This window comes from Papilio xuthus, unplaced genomic scaffold (genome assembly GCF_000836235.2).
Source record: "Papilio xuthus unplaced genomic scaffold, Pxut_1.1 DF828780.1, whole genome shotgun sequence".
Lineage (NCBI taxonomy): Eukaryota > Metazoa > Arthropoda > Insecta > Lepidoptera > Papilionidae > Papilio > Papilio xuthus.
In genome coordinates this window covers 1,119,663-1,131,002 of record NW_013529869.1, presented here as the reverse complement: position 1 = coordinate 1,131,002, position 11,340 = coordinate 1,119,663, and the positions used below count along the sequence as shown (strand labels likewise).

Sequence of the window (11,340 nt, the reverse complement as noted above, 5' to 3'; positions counted from 1 at the left end):
GTCAGTTATAGTCTGCGGTGGCTGCGTCATCCTCCGAATAACAAAATGGCGAATTCTATTTCGTCTTTTTGAAGTGTTGTTTCATTTGCATCGCTTCGTACAATTCTATTTCTAATTTTCTAATTGTTGTATAAAAGTAATTCCATGTTTTTTTAACTTTCAGTCGTGTGACAAAAACAATTGGTTTATTTTTAATTCCTGATCATACTTTGATTTTGGTTTAGTTGTGAGGATATCATGAGTAATTACGATGACGACCAAAGTGAAGACGGAGAATTAGCACGCAGCCCTATACATGATGAAATGGATTTTAGGTTGGCGTTCTGTATTAGATATAAATTAACAGTGATTTAAGTGTAAAATGTGCCAATTTTCTTACATACGATTGTGTGATGTGCGTTTTATTGAATAAAAAGGCTGGTTTTCCCCATTGATGTTTTCTAATATTTGTTGTTTTTTACTTCCGTAGCTTATCTGATGAGGACAGAGACAATGCTGACTCATTGATAATTAAACCTCCTCAAGCCGTGATTCGACCTTCACATAGGGACAAAAGAAATCACAAACGTTCAGGAAAAGAGAGATACAAGGAAATAGCATCAAGAAAAGAAAAAAAACATTTCTATAGGTAACATTTAGTTATTTCATACATTTTAATAAATTTAAATCTCATCAATATGTGTTGACAGTTGTATAACAGTATAATGTATTTTTTCAAATAGGGAACGTGATAAGTCTGATAAATCTAAGCGTGGAGAGGTACCAAAAAACTTGGAACGTGAAGATATGACGAAAGAGTATTATAGAGAAAAACAGTACTACAGAGAAAAGGATCCATATCGGGAAAAGGACATGAGGGAAAAAGAATTATACCATGAAAGGGAAATGTACAGAGAAAAGGATGTGTATAGAGAAAAGGATCCTTACAGGGAACGAGAACATTATAGGGAAAGGGAAATGTACAGGGAGAATCCTTCATACCGTGAAGCACCACGGCAAAGAGATGTATACAGGGGAAAGGAAATGTATAAAGAAAAAGATGTCCAGAGGGAACGTGAAATGTATTTAAGTCGCGAAAGACAAAAATATGCAGATATTGAGAGAAAACGTTATGAAGCAGAAAAAATTGAATCTAGGTTAAGGGTATTAGCTGAAGAAAATAGACCTAATCATAATAATGAGAAAGAAAATAGAGATAGAACCTCCGGTGATAAAGAGCTAGAAGATTTACGGACAAGATTACTTAGTAAAAGAATATCTAAAGAATTACAAAATCAAGACAACAAGAAACAGTCTGATTATACTGATAAAGAATCGAAATCTGATGATCGTCAAAGACATTCATCATCATTGGATAGACATCAACAAGAAAGAAGAAAACGATTGCTAGAAGCTGGTAGGTTATTTATATAAAGTTCTCTTTAATTAATTATGAACAGTATACTTTATTAAGTTTACTGAACATAAACATTTTTTTAATCTTCATAAAAGAATTATATATATTTAAAATAATAATTATTTGGTTATAAAGTGATTGTATTTTACAGAAAAAGAAATGGAAAAACGAAAACATGAATCACGGACGGAATTAGAAGCTCGACGTGAGGAGCGTCGTCGTCGTGGAAAGAAACGATCAGTTTCACCAGATGATGTTGCTAACAAGAAAAAGCGACAACAATCCCCTAACTATGATTCTGTTGTGACGGTATCAGATGCAAGTGACACAGACATGAAAAGTGATTCAGTTCATTCAGAACCTGAAGAAGGTAAGTCTTATTGTTCTAACATTAAAAATAAATGTACAGTCAGCTTTATTGGTGGTATTCTAGTTACTGAATAGCAGGATGTAGGCTAATGTTACAAATTTTTTAAATAAAATTGTTTTAGGTGAACATTCAAATAGTGAGACTGAAGAAGACAGTACCACAGATTCAGATTCTGATGCTGAATCCAAATCAGCAGAAGATGATGATCATGAAGAAAAATCTGAAAAGGAAGATAGAAGTGACAAAGAGGAAGAAGTGGAGAAAACAAGACATAAATCCAAATCAAAATCTAAATCCAAATCACCCTCACCTAAATCAGTTCACAGAAGTCCATCATCTCATGGATCTAGAAGGTATATTTATGATAGTCTAGAAGTTTCTGGTGTTGTTTTTGATTTTTGAAAGTGTGATTTAATTCACACTTGAATATTGATGATTAGTAGAAAATATGAAAAGATACATTTTTATTATGTTTAAAGTACATATAATTAGTTTTTAATATTGTATTTAGTGTAAACGTTTTTCTATTTATGTTTTCAGATCTAACTCTAGATCAAAAAGCAGAAGTAGATCTCATTCATTTTCACCGCCACCTACTGGTGAGAATGGAAAAGCATCTACTGAAGAAGAGAAAGTGGAAGATGATGATGATGAAAAAATTAAATTAAAAGAAGAAGCCATCAACTCACTGCCACCATACTTCCCTGCTTTACAGGTAAAAACTATAATTATGTAAAAATATTTCATTCAACTATAATTTGTTCTTGTCTTTGTGTTTATACATGTAGTTTTATAACCTTTATTTTATAAATAAATGAGTTCATGTAAAAAAATAAAAAAATAATTAGTGTAAGGATTTTGAAGAAAAAAAATGTACAATATGTTAAAATGTAAGTATTTATATTTTGAGAAATAAAAGAAATGTTTTTATGGATAGCGCAGTGCATTTGACAGTTGATGCAAAGTATTTTCCTGTGTTACTAACAATATTAATTTTATAGGGATGTCGATCAGTTGAGGAGTTTCAATGTCTGAATAGAATTGAAGAAGGCACATATGGAGTTGTTTACAGAGCTCGCGATAAAACCACTGAAGAAATAGTGGCTTTGAAACGTTTAAAAATGGAAAAGGAGAAGGAAGGTTTCCCTATCACTTCGCTGAGGGAGATCAACACATTACTTAAGGTAGGATCACAATCTCTTTTTATTTTCTGTTGTAAGCTCACTTGAGCCATCGTAATGCGTGAGTGCTCACATTTAAAGGTATACTTTTACAACTTTATCATCTTATCATAACCTAAGCAGGTTGTTTGAGCCACGAGCTGTAAGCACTCGATGGCTCATGTGTGTCTGTCACATTATTAATGCCTTGTATTTTATTCCTACAGGCCCGGCACCTCTTACCTGAAGAGGGTTGTGCTAGAGGTGTGACCCCATTGCAAGGGTTAACAACTTCGATACACGGGCGGGCCTAAGTATCTTATAAGGGATTTATTCCAGGGGGGAAACCATATCTCCAATACTTTCTACTTCTTTTGTGTCCAAACGTCATGTGCATTGGAAAGCAATTCTTTTAAATGGTACATCTAGATAAAAGTTTAAACATCGAAGGTTTGTTGAGAAAGCGATGCATTTATATAAAATATCTTCCATATATAAAGTGAATGTCTACTGTCATCAGAATTAAGGTAAATTTTATTACCATAAATATTACTGTTACTTAACACATTCCATGCCACAATGATTTTCTCGTATGAATGTGAACTTCCTTGACGAGTTGTTGGCACTGAAAGTGTTATTGGCAAGCTATAACCAATTTATTTTATTTTTATTGTATTCACAATGCGTCATTTGACAGAAAAATAATCTTAGACGTATCTTTTTATAGGCATTGAATGGGATAAGCATGACACAAAACATACATCTTAATTTATTTTAACTGTTGTTTTAACATTATTAAGTGTTTAATTATGTATATTTGGGTTACATATAATATTGGAAAACAATGTAAGTCTATTTGAACGTCTTTGTTATATTTAAGAACTAATTGCTTATCAATTTTATATGCCTTATTTATATAAAGGTTTTGTATAAGATAAAATTACGGAACTATTTTGGGAGGATTTTTATAACATGTTTTATTGACGCGTTATAAAAATACTGATATTTACGTTTTTGTAGTTTCCGTGATGAGTGAATTGTGTTTTATATTGAATTGTTTCAAAGCAAACTACTAATAATTGCAGTTCATTGGACATCTACAGTTTCACCAATCACGGTATTAAACAATACTGTATAATCATACATAATGGCTTACAGAATGTAACCATTTCATTGGGACAGAAGATTACTGCATGAAAAAATGGAGATATATTAGAATAATTAGATACAATAAAAACAGAAATATGTTTCTCACAGATTATAAAGAAGTAAATTTGTATCAGAGAAGATAAAGATATTTTGGGACAGCAAAAGGCGAGTACAGTGGACATTTAAATTTGCACAATATTACTGTGACATCATAATTCAAAATATTTATGAAAGGAAACCTTGGGAACTGGGAGAGGAACTACATTCATTAGTGACAAAATAGAATTTGCTTAAAATAAGCAATATCATTTTCGTTTAAAAATGCCTACTTTAGTAATAATGATGATTAATGAACGATTATGATACCGGAATTTCCTGAAAATATTTGAAATGTTAAGTAAAACTTAATATCAGTTAAAGTATTCACATAAAACAGTAATATAATTAAATAATAAATACCCAAGAAGGGCATTATTTACTATGATTTACCAATTTTATGCCAAATCATCCAATAACTCTCATACTTGTAGAAAAAACAGAGATAATCATGATTTTGTGCTTTAATGTTTGATTGTTTGCAGTAGAAACCCACAGTTATCAAACAATACTACAACTCTTAGTTGTAACTACAACTTCTTGAGTGTTTCTTTTACAATATTGCCATTACTTGGGACTTTATCCCTTATAAAGGATATACCATTTAATTGTCGTAGCTCAATTGAGAGAAGTGATAGATCATTAATTTCAGTCGTAGCTCAGTTGAGAGATGTGATATTTCCTTTAACGGAACTTTTGGCTCAATTGTGATGTGATATCATTTAATCGCGATCGTAGCTCATTTCAGATATGAGATATGACATTAATTTTCAGTTGTAGGTCACTTTTGATCAGTAAGATCATTTGATTACCTTTGTAGCTCAGTTCAGAGATGTGATATGTAACTTTATTGCCATTGTAGTTAAGTTGTGAGATATGATATTTTATTTAATTGCCGTTGTTGCTCAGTTGAGACTTGTCAGGTAATTTAATGGCAGTTGTAGCTTACTTGTGATATTTAATTCCTATTGTGGCTCAGATGAGTTGTTATACGTCATTTAATTGTGTGCTCCATTGTGATGTGATATGCCAGTCATTTCCGTTGTAGCTAAGTTGAGAGATATCATTTAATTGCCATTAAAGCTCAACTGAGCGATGTAATGTTATCTTATTGCCGTTGTAGCTAGTTTTTAAATGTAGTAGGTCATTTTATTGCCTGAACTGTTGGGTGTCCATATAGATATAATAGGTGTCCTATTACCGATTATATTGCTCAGCCGATAATTAATTTTTTTTATGTATAAGCTTGCAATTTATATGCAGAGACTATCAGGGACCGGCAGATACACAGTGAAATGTGTGCACTTTTTTATTTTTCTTGGACTGGCGCAAATTTATATAAATGCCGTAGAATGTTCACATTAAAGATAAAATTTTGGATCTAGGTAAATCAATGTGGCGTTTTTATAGTAAAGATCAGTAGGTTATCGATAGGTTTCGATGAATTCAAAAATAGGTTTGTGACTTTATGGCGAAACCTCAAGACGCCATTAAATTTAAGGGAGGATTTCTTTTTAATTTACCCAACAATGCTTCTCCAAATTGTGGAAATAAATATGACATGAAAAATTTAAGACGAAAATGATCTGGTATTGGCCAATACCTGCTCTTATTAAGGTTATGTTTCGCAAACCTTTGGTAATGTTAGTACAAAAATAATTGCGCCTCAGTATGCCAAGGTATTTGATACATTGATTAGTTACATATTTCTCCTGGATTCCCTTTGACTCTACCTTTGTGGTCCATCGACCCTACGACTATGATTTTTTTATCATGTCCCGAAAAACTATTATGCGTTTATTCATTTTAAAATCATTAAAGTAAGAGTTGATATTCAAAAACTGTTCTGAAACATCGTAATAATGGAAAATGTAAAGTCGTGTATATGTCCACTGTACTTTAAGAATTATTTATTGAAAATCAAGAAACATGTAGTCATATGACATTTTACAATGTATGTTAGATATTTAAGAACATATTTTCTCTATATAATTTCATAAAACATAAAATGTTATAATACTTCTGTGTCATGCTAATCCTACAATACGTACTTGTTTTAATTTTTCAGCTAATAATAACAAATTAAGTGCTTAAGTATATTTAAGTGTTTTCATTTGTTGTAGATATTTAATGACTAAAAACTGTCTCATGTAAAATGTTAACTAGATTGTAATTTTTAATCTTCTATTTGTAATTTATTAACATTCTTCTGAATTTAATTCGGTTACTGTTTTTTCACATATTTAATTATTTAAGAGTATAGACCTGGTCCAAAGGTCTACTTGTCTTTTACCAGGTAATTAACAATGTATTTGTAATTCAGGAACTTATATAGTTCTTCTTCAGGCTAAAGCAATTGCAAAAATTGTACTGTTTAGGATTCAAAACTCGTCATTTTACATAAGTAAATAATTTTCTAAAATTATTAAAACAAAAGTACACTAATTAATTTAAAATCCAATAAAATATTATGGTGTCAAGTAATGAAAAGTAAATTAGTTTGTCAACCATGGTTTATTGGATAATAGCTTGTTTCCGGAACTTCATTAGTGTTGAATTAAAAAAGTAGCCTCTGTTACTCCCGCATATATATATCATATATACCGCATATATATACATCAGATCAACCAGTAAAGTCCAGTTATTATGGGTCCACCAGTTTCAGTGATTACCCAGAACAAACAGAGACTTCCAGACAGACAAATATTCATTAAAGACATTCCAATTTTAACTTGATACGCAGATAAGGAGCATTTTTAGTAGCGAACAATCTAGGAATATTTATATTTTGAAGGAAACCGAGACAGTTAGTGAATCATTGAAAAGTACTTTGGTTTTTCTAAATCATTGTTCTGATAATTCAAATGTTATTATGTTGTTCTGCTTCTCTAGTTTTGTTGATACTGTTTTTATATGACTATTCATACATTTGTTCCTTTTTAGGTATTCTACATCATTGCTGCTTAATTAGCCTTGATTTGGAGAGTGAATAATGTTATTTGTAACTTTTAATGTAATCTATATGGCGATTATTCATGAGTTAAGATATTTTTAACTTACAAATTAATATTTATAGAGGTCTTTGAAAGTAAGTTTGTAAAAGCATTACTAAAACTTTTAGAATATCGACGATTTGAAAGGGTTTAGTAATAACAATTTAATGGGTTAGCCGAGTGAGATGGGACCTTTTAGTATTAAACTATAGTAAATTTATGAAATAAAAGATATAATTTTTCATGAAAAGTTATACAAAAATTATTTTACATGAGACAAGTTTTTAGAATCAAAATATTATACTTTTAACTATAGTTATCTTGTTATTACATTGGACTTTGTGAATTCAATATTTACGAAAAAAAATATTTTTTATATTTGCATCGCCATCTCAAACAATACTTTCGATGTTTTTAATATTTTTAAGTATTGCGGCTTTACACGTTACAATATTTTCTATATCTTAAATTAGGTTATTTTGTTATGTGCAAAGCTCTTTTTTGTAACCTGTGATGATGGAGATTTCTGTTTAAAGAGTTTAAACAAACCGTTGGTTAATATTTTATGTATATAAGTTTGCATATTGTATAATGTCATTTTACATATTTGTACAAAGAAATGAATTTGCGATCCTCACAATGAATATTGCGCAGCAATATAATTTAGCAAAATGTATGTTGACATGAACATTTTTGACCTTATTTCGTCGTAGAGGCTATGAAAGACGAAAGTATTGCGCTCACGGCATATTTATTTGTCACAAACGTATACGTTGATTAATTATATTGATTATTTATATTTTTAAACAATAAAAAATGGCGACCTTTGGATAGTAAAGGTATCTACGGATCGACCATCGCAGGTGAAAAGTGACCACGACAAATATTCCGTCCTCAATCTTATGGATTGGCTGTAACAGTATTTTACAGACACACTATTATTTCTACGAAAAGTAAAATAACTTGTTGAATTGAAATGAAGAATCGGGTTTGACTCGATGATCAGTCGACGACTGCTATAAACAAGTTTTGTTTAGAAAGAGCGACGAAGAGATTACTTATTTTTAAACAAAAAAATAAATAAATTTAAAAGTGACTTAAAAAAGGTAAATGAGAATGCGTCAGACAGTTTTAGAAATCGGTTATTATCTTTGCGTACAAGAAAAGGTGTTTATTTTTTATGTCTGTAGTCTATTACTGAATTACTAATAAAATATTTTTTGTTAAATAATTTCTTCTGCAGAATATTATAAAGATATTTGTCTCCGCACGGTTGGTCGCTGCGTGTCCCGGGCACGCTCACATCTAACGAGTCGCACGTTGCGGTCGCTTGTTGCAGGGCCAGCACCCTAACATCGTCACCGTGCGGGAGATCGTCGTCGGCTCCAACATGGACAAGATCTTCATCGTCATGGACTACGTCGAGCACGACCTCAAGAGCCTCATGGAGACGATGCGGGGGAAGAAACAAGTCTTTCTACCTGGTTAGTTAAGCAGATTTTAAGTTAATTGAAATTAGTATAACAGTTTCATGATTTATGACCCATGTTATCTTTTCTAGGTGAGATAAAATGTCTAATGACACAACTGTTGAAGGCAGTACATCACCTGCACGACAACTGGATATTGCACAGAGATCTTAAAACAAGTAACCTTCTGCTATCACACAAAGGAGTGTTAAAGGTAATTATATCGGATTTTTTTTTCCCACTAAATGTACTTTAAAACTTGTGTGCTCTTGAAAATCTGTATTCATTATATTTGTGTTGATGTAACTTTGTATATTATTTCAAGGTGGGAGACTTCGGTCTGGCACGTGAGTACGGCTCGCCGCTCCGGCAGTACACACCCATCGTGGTGACGCTGTGGTACCGCGCGCCGGAGCTGCTGCTCTGCTGCAAGGAGTACTCTACACCCATCGACATGTGGAGTGTCGGCTGTATATTCGCTGAATTCATTACAATGAACCCATTATTCCCCGGAAAGTCTGAAGTCGATCAGCTGAATCGAATATTCAAGGTAAAATTTGAACCATATTTTAAATAAGTATTATTTGTGTTAAAATAACTTTTATTCACGTGTCATGTAATTTAAATAATAACAGGATCTTGGTACTCCGTCCGAGTTGCTATGGCCGGGATACAACGAGCTGCCCGCGGTGCAAAAGATGACGTTCGCGGAGCACCCGCCGGGCGGACTGCGCCAGCGCATCGGGTCCGACCTACTCTCCGAAGCTGGTTTGTCGCTACTGCAAGGATTTCTTACATACAACCCCGCCCGAAGACTAACGGCTGATGCGGCGTTAGAACATACCTATTTTAAGGTAACAAGGTTTTTATTAGATATTATTTTGTTAGAAACAGTTGAATTAAAAAAAATCCCCTAGTTGCTGGATTTCACTGGTTAATTTTGTTGTAGGAGCAACCGGTAGCGATAGACCCGGCGATGTTCCCGACGTGGCCGGCCAAGTCTGAGGGCAACCGGCGCACGACGCACAGCCCGCGCCCACCCGCCGGCGGCGCTGCGTACGCGCAGTACGCTCGCTCCGACTCCGACGACACGGTCGGCTTCCAGCTGCACGCGCGCTCGCTTAACGTCGCCCCAGGCTTCTCGCTCAAATTCTAAACCAACACGCACCTTTATCGAAAGTGATGGAGGGGAGACGGATTTGACGGGGGAGGGAATGTATAAGAAAGAGAAATATTTCTTTTTATACATCATCTCTGTCCGTTACAGGTTAACAATGCATCTGCAAATTTTTGACTAATTGCAGATGTTTATGGAAAGTGGCCACTTAGTTATTTCAGCAATGTCGATGGCCGCTTGCCCGTATACCACCTTCTCTATTAAAAAAAATAAAAAAATCAACAAACCTCATTCTCTGTAAATGACTGTATTTAAAGTGAACAAGAGCTTGAAAAAGTATAGTTTACTATATTTCAAAAACATGTTTCTTCTAATATTAACGTTAACAGTGTATAAATCAGCATTCTTTTTATTTCTATAAAAGGAATCTAAAAAAAGGTGAAAATACAAGAAAATGTGGTGTAGTGAATTACGCATAAAAAATCTATACTTATGTAAACTAATGTATACAAAAATATAAAAAAACCTAAAAAGTAAGTCCATACATCTTGGACAAAAAAAAATGTTTAAAATGCAAAAAAATTTAAACTTACCCGTTAATGTTTATGAAAACCAATGATGAAAATATGGAATTGTTTAAAAAATATATATTTTTCGGCATCTTGCTCAATAAAAATAGTTTTTGTTTGTATCAATAAAGAAATTGTCAAGGAATAGTAAACAATTAATTTAATCTGTCAACTTTTGTCTGATTTCTCGGAATTACATTATTATAATAAAATGTTTGTTACACCTGTTAAAGTAATATTTGTAATTTATGTATTTAGTCAATGTTTAGCAAAGTTAGCTAATATGGAGTGTATGATATTTGATTATCATCTTTGCCTAATTTAGATTTTATTTTCCATATATGTACAAAAAGTCAATTGCAAAAATTATAATTTTATTTGTAACCAGCGTATGGCAATATAATAATAATATGTCTGTTCTCTAGACATATTGGTCAATCGATGATAGGTTAAAATAAATGTTTGCCATAACTTCTTTAGACTTTTTTCATTACGATTACAAAGAAAAAAGAAATCTATATTTTTAGATTTTTAAAAATCATCAATGTTCAAGGCTCGATTTTTTTACTAATAACAGTGTACATACCGTTAAACCCACAGGATGTTTCTCTACAGGTATTTTGGTGGACACGTATGATAAAACCTAGACTTTATCCCAAATGAGTTTAAACTCGTTACATCTCGCTAAACTGATTAACCAAGATAATATCGATTAATCGATTAATTGTACATACAAAATAAAACACTGCTGAATTTATATGGAATTCTTGATAATGACATATTTTTTGTAATTTATTAAATGTACGAAACATTTACTGTGAAGTAAGTGTCGTGTAACACTGGATATTGTTCTTTCAATAATACTGTTGTTACAATTCTGAAAATAGTACCAAATCATTTGAGTGCGAATGTAAACGTGGTTTGATGTATGTAGGTATTTGTAAAATAAATTTAAATTTATACAAAAAGTTTTGTATTTTAATGAAATTCCCTTTTCACAGTTATTTAGATTTTTCTAGAT

At 32.3% G+C, this 11,340-nt stretch overlaps 1 protein-coding gene and 1 long non-coding RNA gene across 2 annotated transcripts; both read left to right on the top strand.

The window, feature by feature from the left end:
• The first annotated feature begins 41 nt into the window (after positions 1-41).
• Positions 42-11,271, top strand: Pitslre (cyclin dependent kinase 11B pitslre). The gene is made up of 12 exons (XM_013326763.1): positions 42-314; positions 470-628; positions 723-1,396; positions 1,548-1,766; positions 1,888-2,119; positions 2,307-2,481; positions 2,768-2,950; positions 8,504-8,648; positions 8,726-8,847; positions 8,959-9,183; positions 9,269-9,487; positions 9,583-11,271. Exons 1-12 carry the CDS (start codon positions 238-240, stop codon positions 9,787-9,789), a joined length of 2,637 nt encoding a protein of 878 aa, XP_013182217.1. The 5' UTR covers positions 42-237; the 3' UTR covers positions 9,790-11,271.
• Positions 3,355-4,157, top strand: LOC106128397 (uncharacterized). Its single transcript, XR_001228445.1, has 2 exons — positions 3,355-3,453; positions 4,012-4,157. It is a non-coding gene; the product is annotated as an uncharacterized LOC106128397 (long non-coding RNA).
• Positions 11,272-11,340: the final 69 nt, after the last annotated feature.